Source organism: Gorilla gorilla, chromosome 16, assembly GCF_029281585.2.
Source record: "Gorilla gorilla gorilla isolate KB3781 chromosome 16, NHGRI_mGorGor1-v2.1_pri, whole genome shotgun sequence".
Classification (NCBI taxonomy): Eukaryota; Metazoa; Chordata; class Mammalia; order Primates; family Hominidae; genus Gorilla; species Gorilla gorilla.
Genome location: NC_073240.2, coordinates 23,992,778 through 24,009,934, shown reverse-complemented (window position 1 = coordinate 24,009,934; position 17,157 = coordinate 23,992,778). Strand labels below are relative to the sequence as shown.

Below are 17,157 nucleotides of genomic sequence, written 5' to 3'. Positions count from 1 at the left end.
GAGTTGGAAGACCAGCCTGGCCTACATGGCAAAACCCTGTCTCTGCTAAAAATACAAAAATTAGCTAGGCATGGTGGCACATGCCTGAAATCCCAGCTACACAGCAGGCTGAGGCAGGAAAATTGCTTGAACCCGGGAGGCAGAGGTTGCAGTGAGCTGAGATCGTACCATTGCACTCCAGCCTGGGTGACAGTGGGACTCCGTCTTCAAAAAAAAATTTTTTTTTTCAACATTTAAACCTATTGTTTTAACCTTATTTTTATTCTTCCCACAGTGGAATCTCTAGCGTTGTCACTCATGGCTGGCATGGAACAAAGTTAAATGTCTTCAGCGTAATAAATATCTCCAACTTTGTCATCATACATGTACATTTCCACCATGTGCAGCTGAAAAGTGAGAATATTTTTATTTTGGTTTATTTGTAAAACTTGTCCACAGTCAGCCTGGCACAGTCGCTCATGCCTCTAATCCCAGCACGATGGGAGGCCAAGACAGGCGGATCACTTGAGCCCAGGAGTTTGAGGCCAGCCTGGGCAACATGGTGAAACCCGGTGTCTACCAAAAATACAAAATGTATCCAGACATGGTGGTGTGTGCCTGTAGTCCCAGCTACTCAGGAGGCAAAGATGGGAGGATTACTTGAGCCCAGGAGGTCAAGGCTGCAGTGAGCCATGACTGCACTACTGCAGTGCAACCTGGGTGACAGAGTGAGACCCTGACTCAGAAAGAACCACTTGCCCACAGTCCAGACAGATGGATTGTAGGTGGGTTTTCTGGAGATTAGTAGATACTGTATAGAGTTGTGTACATAAAATTGTGTCAGTAGTACAAAGTGTATATAGGCTGTTTACTCTTATATTTCCTACTGTAAGATACAGATTTATGGTACTGATACCTTTAAATTATATCATATTTTGAAAATGTAATTACTGATATTCAAAATAAATTAAAGGACTTAAAATCATTTTATTATCCTTTTGCTGCTGTCCTTCAGTCACAGAAGCTTTTTATATAGAGTTTTACATGTTGTCTTCCCTAAAAGTTGTCTTAGATGTAGCTGTCCTAGAAATGTTTATATTTTGGCTGGGTGTAGTTTCTCAAGCTTGTAATCCTGGCACTTTGAAAGACTGAGGTGAGAGGATTCCTTGAGGCCAGGAGTTTAAGACCTGCCTAGGCAACATATGAGACCCCATCTCTACAAAAAAAACTTAAAAATTAGCCAAGGGCTGGGCACGGTGGCTCACCCCTGTAATCCCAGCACTTTGGGAGGCCAAGGTGGGCGGATCATCTGAGGTCAGGAGTTCAAGACCAGCCTGGCCAATGTGGTGAAACCCCGTCTCTACTAAAAATACAAAAAAATTAGCCAGGCGTGGTGGCCCACGTCTGTAATCCCAGCTACTTGGGAGGCTGAGGCAGGAGAATCACTTGAACCCAGGAGGCAGAGGTTGCAGTGAGCCTAGATTGTACCACTGCACTCCATCCTGGGTGACAGAGCAAGACTCCGAAAAAAAAAAATTAGCCAAGCATGGTGGCACATGCCTGTGGTCCCAGCTACTTGGGAGGCTGAGGTGGGAGGATCAATCGAGACCGGGTGGTCAAGGCTGCAGTGAACCATGATTGCATCACTGCACTCCAGCCTGGACAACAGAGCAAGACCTTGTCTCCAACAAAAAAAAAGGAAGAAAGAAATGTATATATGTTTTATGTGCCTGAGAAGTTCTACATGGAAAATAGCTTCAACCGATAGCGATAAATGTAAAAGGCCAACTTCACTTAGGGCCAACTGTTGGTACATACTATTGTTTGGTATTTCCTTGTTTTTTGAAATGGAGGCTCACTCTGTTACCCAGGCTGCAGTGCAGTGGCACGATCTCGGCTCACTACAACCTCTGCCTCCTGGATTCAAGTGATTCTCCTGCCTCAGCCTCCTGAGTAGCTGGGATCTCAGGCGTGCACCACCACGCCCAGCTAATTTTTGTATTTTTAGTAGAGACAGGGTTATCACCTTGTTGGCCAGACTGGTGTCGAACTCCTGGCCTCAGGTGATCCACCCGCCTCAGCCTCCCAAAGTGCTGGGATTACAGGCGTGAGCCACTGTGCCTGGCAATATTTCTGAGCAATTTTTGTGAGCTAACCAGTTATATTTTGAATAGAATTATGCTTACTATTAAATTTTTCCATATTTTCTTTTTATAGAGTGAGACTATCTTTTAAAAAAAAAAAAAAAGGCCACACATAGTGACTCATGCCTGCAATCCCAGCACTTTGAGAAGCCGAGGTGGGTGGATCATGAGGTCAGGAGTTCGAGATCAGCCTGACCAATGTGGTGAAACCTCGTCTCTACTAAAAATACAAAAATTAGCCGGGCGTGGTGGCACACACCTGTAATCCTAGCTACTCAGGAGGCTGAGGCCGGAGAATTGCTTGAACCTGGGTGGCGGAGGTTGCAGTGAGCCGAGATCGTGCCACTGCACTCCAGCCTGGGCGACAGAGCGAGACTCTGTCTCAGAAAAAAATAAGAAAAGGAAAAAAAATATGAAAGCCAGAACTGGAAACAACAAAATGTGGAAGTTAGGACTAGAAAGCTTCTAGAAGCAAACATGGGAAATTAACACTACAAACTTGGGGTAGACAAAGATTTCTTACATAAAATCAAAAAAGGGGCCAAGCACGGTGGCTCATGCCTGCAGTCCCAGCACTTTGGGAGGTCAAGGTGGGTGGATCACCTGAGGCCAAGAGTTCCAGACCAGCCTGACCAATATGGGGAAACCCCGTCTCTACTAAAAATACAAAAATCAGCCGGGCGTGGTGGCGCACACCTGTAGTCCCAGCTACTCAGGAGGCTGAGACAGGAGAATCGCTTGACCCTGGGAGGCAGAGGTTGCAGTGAGCCGAGATCACACCACTGCACTCCAGCCTGGGTGACACAGCAAGACTCCGTCTCAAAAGAAAAAAAAAAAAAAAAGGAATTATTGGTGAATTGGACATCACCAAAAAACATTGCTAGGAAAATGGTAATACAGGCCACAGACTGGGAGAGAACATTTCCCCTTAGCCCCTTTCAGGAACCATGTCATGCCCAGAGGCAACCACTGTTGCCCAGGGTGTCCAGAAGTAACTATGTTCAGAGTGTATGAAGGCATTTTAAATTAGTAAGACAAGCTTTTTTTTTTTTCGTTGATGCAAGGTCTTGCTTTGTTGCCCGGGCTGGAGTGCATTGGCACAGTCTTGGCTCACTGAAGCCTCAACCTCCGGGGACCAAGCACTCCTCCCTCAGCCTCCTGAGTAGCTGAGACTACAGGTATGCACCACCATACGCGGCTAATCTTTTTATGTTTTTTTGGAAGAGATGGGTTTTCAGCCAGGTGCAGTGGCTCATGCCTATAATCCCAGCACTTTGGAAGGCCTAGGCAGACCGATCACTTGAGGCCAGGAGTTTGAGACCCGCCTGGCCAACATGGTGAAACTCCATCTCTACTAAAAATACAAAAAATAGCTGGGTGTGGTGGCAGACACCTGTAGTCCCAGCTACTCTGGGAAGGCTGAGGCATGAGAATTGCTTAAACCTGGCAGTTGGAGGTGGCAGTGAGCCAAGATCACACCACAGCACTTCGGCCTGGGTGACAGAGCAAGACTCTGATTCAAAAATTAAAGAAAAATTAAAAAGATGAGGTCTTAACTATGTTCCCCGGCTGATGTGAATTCCTGGGCCCAAGTAGTCTTCTGGCCTCAGCCTCCCGAAGTGCTGGGATTACAGGTGTGCGCCATTGCACCCAGTCCAAGACATTTTTTTAATGAGCACAAAGAGGCAAGGAAGGCACAAAAATGGCCAATTAAACCACATGAGCACCACAGCCTCCGGCATGGCTAAAATAAAAAGACCGGCATGTCAAATAATTTTCAAGGATTTAGAGCAACTGGAAATTACAAGATGGTACAAGCACTTGGGGAAACTATATGGCATTTTCTTACAAAGGTTAACATGTATCTACCCCTGAGAAGCAGCAGTTCACCCTTAGGTATTTATCCAAGAGGAATTTTTAAATGCGTCCACGCAGAGATTTGTATCTGAATATTCATAAGAGCTAAAAGCTAGAAACATCCTAATGACGGTGAAGAGGTAGATGGATCAACACTGAAGTATATGCACGCAGTGGAATGCAATTCAGCTGTGAAAACACACAGCTCATCCACATAACGACATAAGAGAATTCCAGGAACTTTATGCCGAAAAAAAAGCCAGACTTAAAAGGATCTGTTATTATTCCATTTACATGAAGTTAATGAACTGGTAAAACTAGTCTCCAGTGATAGAAATTACAACAGTGGTTGCCTCTGGCCATGACATGTTACCTGAAAGGGGGTTGGGGGAAATTTCTGGGGGTGATGGGTGTGTTCTGTGTCTTCATTGGTCCCACAGGTACATGCATGTGACAAAACTCATTGAATTGTATCAAGTGTGGGGCTGGGTGTGGAGCAACTGGAAATTTCTTACATTACTGGTGGAAATGCAGATGGTACAGGCAATTTGGGTTTTTTTGGTTTTTGTTTTGTTTTTTTTGTTTTTTTTGAGACGGAGCCTTGCTCTGTCACCTAGGCTGGATTGCAGTGGTGCTATCTCACCTGGAGTGTGTTTGCAGATGACTTTCCTAGCAGCACATCCCAGGAGGTTTCTTAGGTTACACAATGTCTTTAAAGCTGCAGGTGGCTTTCGGCCAGGTGCCCTCCTACGGGGGACCACGAACAAGGTGGAGCCGGACACCAGTATGGTGCTTCCCAACAGAATGCAGGGGTCACTTCAGTTTTTATAATTGAATAAGTAAAACAGCATCTGAGTGATCTTTTAATTTGTATTTCTTTTATTTATTCTTTTTTATTTATTTATTTATTTATTTATTTATTTATTTATGTATGTATTTATTTATTTATTTATTTTAGACAGAGTCTCGCTCTGTCGCCCAGGCTGGAGTGCAATGGTGTGATCTCAGCTCACCTCAACGTCTGCCTCCCAGGTTCAAGTGATTCTCCTGCCTTAGTCTCCTGAGTGGATGGGACCACAGACGCACACCATCATGCCCAGCTAATTTTTGTATTTTTAATAGAGATGGGGTCTCACCATGTTGGCCAGGCTGTTCTTGAACTCCCGACCTCGAGTGATCCGTCCACTTGGGCCTCCCAAAGTGATGGGATTACAGGCATGAGCCACTGCCCCCGGCCTTATTTTTAAAATATAGATGGGGTCTCGCTATGTTGCCCAGGGTGGTCTCAAACTTTGGAGCTCAAGCACAATCCTGCACTGGCCTCCCAAAGTGCTGGGATTACAGGCGTGAGCCACCGTGCCCAGCCTTGATACAGCCAATTTGGAAGAGTTTTTCAGTCTTTTACACTGTTAAACATATCTTTATTAAACATATTTTTACAATGTTAAACAACTTATCACCCAGCAATCCCACTCCTAGGTGTTCACCCAAGAGAAATGAAATGTATATTCACACAAAAACCTGTACACAAATGTTTATAGTGGCTTTACGAATAAGTGCCAAAAACTAGAAACAGTCCATATCACCATCAACTGATGAATGAATAAACAGCTTCAATTTACCAAATGGAATACTGCACAGAAAGGAAAACATGACTTTGTAACAACTTGGATGAGTCTCAAACTGCTTGAGTTTTCTGAATGAAAAGACATCTTTACACTGAATCTAAGAGCTGTTCCTTTGCTCATGTGTGTGGAAAAGCTAAGGCTGTGCTGCACATCGCCCTATCCTATCTGTAAAATGGACTGGGACCAGGCGCGGTGGCTCACGCCTGTAATCCCAGCATTTTGGGAGGCTAAGGCAGGCGGATTATTGGAGGTCAGGAGTTCAAGACCAACCTGGCCAATATGGTGAAACCCCGTCCCTACTAAAAATACAAAACAATTAGCCAGGCGTGGTGGTGGGCACCTCTAATCCCAGCTACCTGGGAGGCTGAGGCAGGAGAATCTCTTGAACCCAGGAGGCAGAGTTGCAGTGAGCCGAGACTGCACCATTGCACTCCAGCCTGGGCAACAAGAGCAAAACTTCATCCTAAAAAAGAAGGGAAAAAAGACCCTATTGTTGGAGAGATTCTGTGAGACACACCCTTAATCTATTCACAGAGCCTTTAGTGTCACTAAAGGGTACTCTGAGGCAACACTTATTAATCTTTTTGACATCAGAAGCTCAGTGGCTCACACCTGTAATCCCAGAATTTTGGGAGGCCGAGGCAGGCGAATCGCTTGAGCCCAGGAGTTCAAGACTAGCCTGGCCAACATGGTGAAACCGCATCTCTACAAAAAATACAAAAATTAGTCTGGGCACGGTGGCTCATGCCTGTAATCCCAACACTTTGGGAGGCCGAGGCAGGTGGATCATCTGAGGTCAGGAGTTCGAGACCAGCCTGGCCAACATGGTGAAACCCCATCTCTACTGAAAATACAAAAACTAGCTGGGCATGGTGGTGCATACCTATAATCCCAGCTACTCAGGAGGCTGAGACAGGAGAACCGCTTGAACCCAGGAGGCGGAGGTTGCAGTGAGCCGAGATCACACCATTACACTCCAGCCTGGGCGACAGAGCGAGACTCCGTCTCACATTAAAAAAAAAAAAAAAAAAAAAACAACTATCTAGGCCTGGTAGTGCACACCTGTAGTCCCAGCTATTCGGGGGCTGAGGTGGGAAGATTATTTGAGCCCAGGAGGTCAAGGGTCCAGTGAGCTTGATCATGCCACTGCACTCCAGCCTGGGCGGCAGAGTAAGTTCATGTCTCAAAATAAAAAGAGTTTCCAGCTGGGCGCGGTGGCTCACACCTGTAATCTCAGCACTTTGGGAGGCAGAGGCAGGCGACTCACAAGGTCAGGAGTTCGAGACCAGCCTGACCAACATGGTGAAACCCTGCCTCTACTAAAAATACAAAAGTTAGCTGGGCATGGTGGCGCATGCCTGTGATCCCAGCTACTTAGGAGGCTGAGGCAGGGGAATCGCTTGAAGCTGGGAGGTGGAGGTTGCAGTGAGCCGAGATCACACCGCTACACTCCAGCCTGGGCGACAGAGCGAGACTCAATCTCAAAAATAAAGAGTTTCCAATCACATCCTGAGCATCGTCTCTAGAGCACATTTTCTTGGCAGTGCCATATAGTTTATCCTTGCTCGATAGTCATTTTCTTATTTTAGCATCATTTGCCGTATGGGGAGGCTAAAACATTTCAAAACCATTAATTATGTCTCCTTTTTGTTTAAAATCTTTCTCTCAGTTAATGCTCTCCTCTCACCCAGCAGGAAGAAACCAGGCAGCATCTTCAATACTTTGCTTGGAAAATCTCATTAGCTAGGTTACCCGTTACGTATATTCTGTCCTATCCATGTAACGTCAGGTAACAGCAGGGCTAAACTTTCTGCTGCTACTTAGTGAAAGTCTTCCTTCAATTTCCAATAACAACATTCTTCTCACTTTCTTTTAAGCCCTCTTCAGCAATGTCCTCAAAGTCCAAAGTCTAAGAACAGTGTGTTCAAAGCACTTTAGTGTCATCAACACTGTCCTCAAACCCTGGTCCCAGAGCCATGCCCACCTGTTAGGTTTTGCTACAGCAGCATCCTCTCTCTGTACCAAAATCTGTATCAGTCCAAGAGCAGAGCCATTAATATACATGTGTGTGTGTGACACATATATACATACATAAATATGTGTGTATATATATATTACCCATACACCCATACCTGTGGATAATCGTGGACTTGCTGCAGGGCTTTGCTCTTACACAGTTAATTGTGTAAACTGATTCGTCCGTTTCCATAGGGCTGCCTGTTGTCTGCATCCGACGCTGGAGCCTACTGTCCACAGGAGGTTTGGGAGGGACCTAAACCTGCGTCAGTTCTTGTTGCTTCTGGCCTTGGTGGTGTGGAGGTGCTGCAGAAGCTAGGGCCTCTCATCATGAAGATGAGCCAGATGCCTCCTGGAGCCACAGGATCCAGAGAGTCAATGAAAGTAAAACTTCAGGACTGTCTGGATTTATTACGCCAGGGAGGAAGTTGAGCCCTGGAGACTGTCAGGTCGTATGACTGCAATTCTTCTCAGATTCATCTTCATTGTTCTTGTTCTGTAAATGACTAAGAGAGACCAGAGACCAGACCTCCCCGCTTCCAATCACTGGTTTTGTTGTAGATGAACTGCCTCCTTTACTGTCCGGTACCTAATGTGGACCAGATGGTGCTCAAGACCCTATCACTAGTACAACCTCAGTGTGGAATGTTAAATATGCCTTGCCTGGAAGAAAAAGACCAACTTGACTAATCAGATCATCATAACTATGCATGAAGTCTTCCACAGAAAGATGATGAAATTTTGTTACACTTCCCTAACCTTTGTCTAAATAAGCATTCCCAAACATCTACACTTTGGAACACTGACTTCTGTTCTTTGAGATGGGTGCTTCCCAGGTAGCCCATCCTCAAACTTTTTGCTTGAATAAACTCTCTAAACTAGATTCTGTTCCTTTTGATTATTTTAGGTTGACAAGAAGAAGGCAGTAGTGGCGGTCCTGGCCATGGTGTTGTTAACAGTGTAAGCTGTCAGACCCACAACAACACGTGTGAGCCACAACACAGTGGCAGCTCCCTGCCTCTCCCCAAGCCTCCGCCAACGCCTCCCTCATGGTCTTGCAGAAACACAGGAAGAACTCTAGTAAACCTGGGTCAGCTTAGCCAGCTCCACATGCCGCAAAGCCACCACATCAATTCATGGCATCATTAAGTTAAGAAAGAGTAATTTGGCTGGGCATGGTGGCTCACACCTGTAATCCCAGCACTTTGGGAGGCCGAGGCAGGCAGATCACCTGAGGTCAGGAGTTCGAGACCAGCCTGGCCAACATGGTGAAACCCCGTCTCTACTAATATAGAAAATTAGCCGGGCGTGGTGGTGCACGTCTGTAATCCCAGCTACTCAAGAGGCTGAAGCAGTAGAATCACTTGAGCCTGGGAGGTGGAGGTTGCAGTGAGCTGACATCGCGCCACTGCACTCCAGTCTGGTGAGCGCGAGACTCCGTCTCAAAAAAAAAAAAGTAATTTATTATAAGGAAGTCCTTATACTGTTGCCTGTGGCTGCTGTAACACATTACCATAAACCTGGTGGCTTAAAACAACAGATACTCATTCTCTTGAAGTTCTGGAGGCCAGAAGGCCAAAATTCAAGGGAGCAATAGGGCCATGGCCCCGCCATTCTTTGCCTCCCCAGTTTCTGGGGGCTGCCAGCATTCTATGACTGTGGCTGTGTGGCTGCTTCACTCCCATCCCTGCCTCTGTGTTCACACTGCCTCTTTCTGGGTCTGTTCTCTGCGTGTCTCTTGTAAGCACACTGCTTATCGGATTTAGGGCCCCTTCAGATAATCTAAGATGATCCCATCTCAAGAACTTAGATCTGCTAAGACTCTTTTTCTTCACATAAGGTAACTGTCTTCGTCTGTTAAGGCTGCTATAACAAAGCAGCATAGACTGGGTGGCTCTAAACAGGAGAAATTTATTACAGTTCTGGAAGCTGAGCGCCCAAGATCACTGCACCACAGAGTTGGTGTCTGGTGAGGGAATGGAGGAATTTTAATCCAAAAATGCATGCTGTGTTTCCTGCTCGGGGAGAGCTGTCTCCCTGTTCTGCTGGTATTTGTTTTTCTACCTGTTACTTCTGCTTTCTCACCTTTCCTTGCTGTGCTTTTCCTCCAGTGGTTGGAAGGTGGATGCTCACAGATCCCAAATGCACGTAACCAGTTCTTGGCTCCAGCCTTGGCCTGGGTTCCCCAGAAATACAACCTGAGACAAAGCCATAGGTGCCTCTACTCTGAGATGGGGCGCAGTGCCTGTAGTAGGAGTCAGAGAGTGCCCTAGCAGGAGGAGGAGAGAGATGGAAGAGGAGGGGGAGGAGTGGGAGAAGGAGGGGGAGTGCTGATGGATATAGGGCCATCTCAGTAAGATGGCATTGCGAAGTGTGCCTGCTCCACCTCTCGGGATGTCCCTAGAAGCCATGTGGACTGCATCAGGAAGGAAAGAGAGGAATCTGCCTGTGAGTGCCTCTCATTAGTCAAAGGTGCAGGGAATGTTAACTCTGTGCACAGCTGCATGGTTCATGTATGATTTCAGAGGACTCTGATGCCTCCTGGTGACAGGGAAGCCCCAGGGCAGGAGGTGAGAGATCCAAGCGGGCACCAGGGAGACGTGTGGTTGGGTTCTTGGTTGGAGTCCACATGTTTTCACTGCAGAAGAAACAAAAGTCCTGAAGTTAGGAGGCTGTGATGTGAGTGAGAAAGTTCCAACTCTAAGCTCCCAACCAAGGTTCCCACAGCGAGTCAACTTGGGTCAGGTGCCCACTCCAGCTTGAACAAGGTGTGGCAAGAAATAAGAGATCAGGTTGTACAAATATAGCAGCTGAGATCATGCTATTGTGGAATGGAGGGATCAGTTAAGAAGGAATTAAAGTTCCTCCTGGTTGGCCAGGCACATGACTTGCACCTGTAATCCCAGCACTTTGGGAGGCCAGGTGGGAGGATCCCTGGAGGCCAGGAGTTCAAGGCCAACCTGGACAACAAAGTGAGACCCTGTCTCTAGATAAATAAATAAATAAATAATAAATTTAAAAAAACAGACCAAGACAAGTATGATTTAAGGGGATATGTATGGGTGCCAAGTTAACAGGGGGTGGGTTGTGGTGGTCTTTTTATTGTGTCAACCTAGTGAGGCTGTCCCAGCTGTTCTATCAAACACACACCTTGTGTTGCTAGAAGGTATTTACTGGATGTGATTTAATTTCGTATCAGTTGACTTTAAGTAAAGGAGATGATCCCAGGCAGTCCAGCTGGGCCAGATTCAATGGGTTGGAGGACATTGAGGCAGAGCTCCAGCTTCCTGAGACAAGGCGGAATGGTAGCCCCAAAGCTGTCTGCTTCCTAATCCCTGGGCCTTGTGACTATGTTAGTTTACATGGCAAGAGGAGAATTAAAATTGCAGATGGAATTAGGGTTGCTAGTCCACTGACTTGAGATAGAGACGTTACCCTGCATTATCTGGGGATGTCGTCACACGGCTCCTAAAGGTGGAAGAGGGGACAGAAGCACAGTGTCAGAGAAAGGTGTGAGGCCAGGGCAGCCTGAGGGCAGAGCCAGCTGAGGGCTTTGAGGACAGAAAAAGTCAAGGGAGGGAGCAGGATCCGGGAATGTAAGTGGCCTCTACACCAATATGGAGAAATCTCGTCTGTACTAAAAACACAAAAACTAGCTGGGCATGGTGGTGCATGCCTGAATCGCTTGAACCAGGGAATCGGAGGTTGCAGTGAGCTGAGATCACGCCATTGCACTCCAGCCTGACAACAGAACAAGAATCCGTCTCAAAAAACAAACAAACAACAAACAACAAAAAAACAGATTTTTTTTTTTTTTTTTGAGACGGAGTCTCGCTCTGTCGCCCAGGCTGGAGTGCAGTCACGCGATCTCGGCTCACTGCAAGCTCTGCCTCCCAGGTTCACGCCATTCTCCTGCCTCAGCCTCCCGAGTAGCTGGGACTACAGGCGCCCACTACCACGCCCGGCTAATTTTTTTTGTATTTTCTAGTAGGGACGGGGTTTCACTGTGTTAGCCAGGATGGTCTCGATCTCCTGACCTCGTGATCTGCCCGCCTCGGCCTCCCAAGGTGCTGGGATTACAGGCTTGAGCCACCGCAACCGGCCAAAAAAACCAGATATTAATTATCTTCAAGTTCTGGGGGCTGGAAGGCCAAAATTCAAGGCAGCGATAGGGCCTTGCCTCCACCATTCTTTACCTGCTCAGTTTCGGGGGCTGCCAGCATTCTATGACTTGTGGCTGTGTGGCTGCTTCACTCCCATCTCTGCCTCTGGTTCACACTGCCTCTTTTTCTGGGTCTGCTCTCAGTGTCTCTTGTAAGCACACTGCTTATTGGATTTAGGGCCCCTTCAGATAATCTAAGATGATCCCATCTCAAGAACTTAGATCCGCTAAGACTCTTTTTCTTCATATAAGGTAACTGTCTTAGTCCGTCAGGACTCCTATAACAAAGCACCATAGACTGGGTGGCTATAAACAGGAGAAATGTATTACTCATAGTTCTGGAAGCTGAGTGCCCAAGATCAAGGCACCACAGAGTGGGTGTCTGGTGAGGTCCCACTGTCTGGTTCTCAGTGGCTGTTGTCTGGCTGGGTCTTCACATAGCAGAAAGGACAAGGCTGTTCTCTGGGGTGTCTTTTTTTTGTTTGTTTTTTGAGATGGAGTCTCGCTCTGTCGCCCAGGCTGGAGTGTGGTGGCGCAATCTCGGCTCACTGCAAACTCTGCCTCCCGGGTTCACGCCATTCTCCCACCTCAGCTTCCCGAGTAGCTGGGACTACAGGCACCCGCCACCACGCCCGGCTAATTTTTTATATTTTTAGTAGAGACGGGTTTCACCGTGTTAGCCAGGATGGTCTCCATCTCCTGACCTCATGATTCACCCACCTCAGCCTCCCAAAGTGCTGGGATTACAGGCGTGAGCCACCGCACCTGGCCCCCTCTGGGGTGTCTTTTATAAGGGCACAAATCCCACTCATGAGGACTCTACCTTTGTGACCTGTCACCTCCCAAAGGCCCCACCTCCTAATGCCATCATCTTGGTGATGGGGTTTCAAGATAGTAGTAACAGCCACAGGTTCCAGGGATTTGACACAGGTATTTGCTGGGGGATGCTTTTTCAGTTTACCAGAGCCAGAAATTTGTACTAATTTGTTGTGACTGTGACAGAAACCTAAAAACAGGACAGTAACTTTCTTTTCTTTTTTTTTTTTTTTGAGGTGGAGTTTTGCTCTTGTTGCCCAGGCTGGAGTGCACAATGGAGTGATCTTGGCTCACCACAACCTCCGCCTCCCGCATTCAAGTGATTCTCCTGCCTCAGCCTCCCAAGTAGCTGGAATTGCAGGCATATTCCACCACGCCCGGTTAATTTTTTGTATTTTTAGTAGAGATGGGGTTTCTCCATGTTGGTCAGGCTGGTCTTGAACTCCTGACCTCAGGTGGTCCGCCTGCCTCAGCCTCCCAAAGTGCTGGGATTACAGGCGTGAGCCACCGCCCCCAGCCACAGGACAGTAACTTTCTGATGGCCTGCCCTCCGGATTTCATCCTAGCTGAGCCAGCCCCCATAGTGCATAAGCCAATTCCTTGCAGTAAATCTCCTAATATGTATCTCCTACTGATTCTGCTTTTCTGGTTGAACCCTGACTGACATAATATGCTTGTGTCAACATCAGCCTGACAAAGATGCAGAATATTTCCAAGTCCCCAGAAGTTTCCTACACGCCTCTTTTCAGTCCATCCTATTCCCTGCAGACCACCTCACCCAAGCAAACGATTTAACGATTTCTGACTTCCTTTTCTTTCTTTTCTTTTTTTGAGACAGAGTCTCATTCTGTTGCCCAGGTTGGAGTGCGGTGGCGCAATCTCAGCTCACTGCAACCTCCACCTCCTGGGTTCAAGTGATTCTTCTGCCTCAGCCCCCTGAGTAGCTAGGATTACAGGCACCCACCACCATACCCGGCTAATTTTTTGTATTTTTAGTAGAGATGGGGTTTCACCATGTTGGTCAGGCTGGTCTTGAACTCCTGACCTCAAGTGATCCACCCGCCTTGGCCTCCCAAAGTGCTGGGATTACAGGGGTGAACCACTACGCCCGGCCAATTTCTGACTTCTGTCACCAGTGAGTAGTAGTGCTATCTGTCATGGAAGTTCATATAGATGAAATCCCACAATATGTACGTGGTCTTTTGTGTGTGGAAAATTACAGAATAGTTTTGAGGTTCATCTATTTTATAATACTACTTGTATATCCATTTTCTTCCCCTTTTAAAAACTTTTTTCATCATATTGTTTTCCATAGTGGCACCATTTTACATGCCCACTAAGAGTACACAGAGTTCCAATTTCATCATATCCTTGCCAACACTTGTTATTTTATTTTTATTTTATTATTATTATTATTTATTTTTTTTTTTGAGACAGAGTCTTGCTCTGTCGCCCAGGCTGGAGTGCAGTGGCGTGACCTCGGCTCACTGCAAGCTCCGCCTCCCGGGTTCACACCATTCTCCTGTCTCAGCCTCCTGAGTAGCTGGGACTACAGGCACTCGCCACCACGCCCAGCTAATTTTTTTGTACTTTTGATAGAGACAAGGTTTCACCGTGGTAGCCAGGATGGTCTCGATCTCCTGACCTTGTGATCCACCCATCTCGGCCTCCCAAAGTGCTGGAATTACAGGCGTGAGCCACTGCGCCCGGCCTATTATTTTTTTTTTTTTGAGATGGAGTCTCACTCTGTCGCCCAGGCTGGAGTGCAGTGGCAGGATCTTGGCTCACTGCAACCTCCGCCTCCTGGGTTCAAGCGATTCTCCTGCCTCAGCCTCCCAAGTAGCTCTTTGTTGATAGTAGGCATCCTAATGACTGTGAAATAGAAAAACACAAGAACAAATCCTTTTGATTTGTTCTTTCCTTTTTATTGCTGAGTAATATTCCATTATATGAACAGTATTTGTTTATCCATTCTCCTATTTGTGCACTTTGGGTTGTTTCTAGTTTTTTTGCGATTATAAATAAGCTGGTAAGAATATTCATTATACAGCCAGGTGCGGTGGCTCATGCCTGTAATCCTAGCACTTTGGGAGGCCGAGGCAGGCGGATCACCTGAGGTCGGGAGTTTGAGACCAGCCTGATCAACATGGAGAAACCCCATCTCTACTAAAAATACAAAATTAGCCGGGAGTGGTGGCACATGCCTGTAATCCCAGCTACTCGGAAGGCTGAGGCAGGAGAATCGCTTTAACTTGGGAGGTGGAGGTTGTGGTGAGCAGAGATCACGCCATTGTACTCCAGCCTGGGCAACAAGAGTGAAACTCCGTCTCAAAAAAAACAAAAAAGAACAAACAAAAGACTATTCATTATACAAGTTTTTGTGCAGGGATTAATTTGTATTTCTATTAGGTAAATACTTAGAAGTAGAATTACCATCATAGGAGATATATATGTTGAATTTTATAAAAGACTTCCAATGTGGTTTCTTTCTGAAGTGTGAGTTAAAGTCTTTTGCCCTATTTTTCCTGCATTGTCATTTTATTGTTGTTTGGGTTCTTTACATATTCTGGACACAAACTCTCTGTCTGTTATATGTATTGCAGTATTGTCTTGCAATATTGTCTATGTCTTTTCACTCTTTTAACATTCTTTTGATGAGAAGTTTTAAATTTCGATCTAATCAATTTATCATTTTTTTTCCTAAAGGTACTAACCCTACATTTTTGAGAAATCTTGACTTCCTCTACTCTACTGTTATAAAATTATTCTCTTACGTTTTCTTCTAGAAGCTTTGTATCTTTAGCTTTCAAATTTAGGTCTATGATCCATACACAGCCAGTTACTTTTTGTATATGGTGTTGGGGAGGAAGTTGAGTTTCAGTTTTTGTACATCGTTATGCAGTTATTCTAGCACCATTTTTAAAAAAAGTTTCTTTTATTTTATTTTTTTAATTTTTATTTTTTTTTTAACACGGAGTCTCTCTCTGTTGCCAGGTTGGAGTGCAGTGGAGTGATCTCAGCTCACTGCAACCTCTGTCTCCTGGATTCAAGTGATTCTCCTGCCTCAGCCCCCGGGGTAGCTGGGATTACAGGCGCTCGCCACCACACCCAGCTAATTTTGGTATTTTCAGTAGAGACAGGGTTTCGCCGTGTTGACCAGGCTGCTCTCGAACTCCTGACCTCAGATGATCTGCACGTCTTGGCCTCCCAAAGTGCTGGGATTACAGGTGTGAGCCACAGTGCCCAGCCAAAAAAGAGTTTTCTTTCTCCATGGAAGTCCTTTAGCATCTTAATTGAAAACCAATTGACCAAATAATGTGTACTTAATTTTCACTATTCTGTTCCATTGCTGTATAGTAGTCTCATTTCTATAGATAATTCTTCATTGGCTGTTTGCCCTTAGGCCCATTTCCAGAGGCTTTAAATGGTTATTTATTTTATTTTATTTCATTCTATTTTTTTGAGACAGGGTCATGCTCTGTCGCCCAGCCTGGAGTGCGGTGGCACGATGTCGGCTCACTACAACCTCCAACTCTCGGGTTCAAGTGATTCTCCTGCCTCAGCCTCAGTGGTAGCTGGGACCACAGGCACCGGCTACTACGCCCAGCTAATTTTTGTATTTTGTAGAGAGGGGGTTTTGTCCTGTTGGCCAGGCTGGTCTCGAACCCCTGAGCTCAAGCAATCCACTGCCTCGGCCTCCCAAAGTGCTGGATTACAGGCATGAGCCACCGCACCTGGCCTAATGGTTGTTTTTAAATAAGCACTGTATTATACTCACCTATTTTCAGACCATGGTTGACCATGAGTAACTGGAACTCAGAGGAGGGGGACTATTAGTACAGTATAATGAGATATTTTGAGAGAGAGAGACGAACTACATCACTTTTATTATAGTATACCACTACAATTGTTCATTTTTATTATTGTTAATGTCTTACTGTGTCTAATTTATTTATTTATTTATTTTTAGATGGAATCTCACTTGTGAGTCTCACTCTATCGCCCAGGCTGGAGTGCAGTGGCACAATCTCAGCTCACTGCAACCTCTGCCTCCAGAGCTCAAGCAATCCGCCCACCTTGGCCTCCCAAAATGCTGGGATTACCGACCTGTGTGTACTTTATAAATTAAACTTTATGATAGGCCTGCATATATAGAAAAATATATAGTCTATACAGTGTAGAGTTTGCTACTATCTGTCCTTTCAGACATCCACCAGGGGTCTTGAAGCTTATCCCCAGAAGATGAGGTGGGAACTACTGTAAATAATTTTGATCCTTTGAAATCTGATGAGACTTGTTTTACTTCCTAACATATGGTATATTTTGTGAATGTTACGTGTGTATTTGAAAACTTTAATTCCTGTCAGTAACAGCTTGAAGTCTTCAGTACAAAGCGTCTGAACATCTTTCATTCCGTACAATGCATTCTGTATTCTGTTTTGTGGAGGTGCCATTTAGGTATAATAGGTTAATTACTTAAAAAAATTTTTGTATCTTTACTTCTTTTTGTGTCTGCCTGTCCTATCAATTACTAATAGAGAGAAGTTCAAATCTC

The 17,157-nt window shown here is 45.8% G+C and overlaps 1 protein-coding gene across 8 annotated transcripts in view; it reads left to right on the top strand.

Annotated features, from left to right (window-relative positions):
* The window catches only part of TUBGCP5 (tubulin gamma complex component 5), a 57,038-nt gene extending 39,881 nt beyond the window's left edge, over nt 1-17,157 (top strand). For 2 of the 8 annotated variants that reach the window (XR_010131133.1, XR_010131131.1), the window contains exons 23-24: nt 275-393; nt 16,573-17,157. Coding sequence is in view for 4 of the 8 variants with exons in the window: in XM_055363308.2 (XP_055219283.2) it covers nt 7,820-7,884 (65 nt within the window). In the remaining 4 variants the exon portion in view is untranslated. Of the gene's footprint in view, nt 1-274; nt 965-7,819; nt 8,508-15,596; nt 15,830-16,572 lie in introns of those variants that run through there. The other 6 variants (XM_055363308.2, XM_055363307.2, XM_055363310.2 and 3 more) reach the window with 4 other exon arrangements.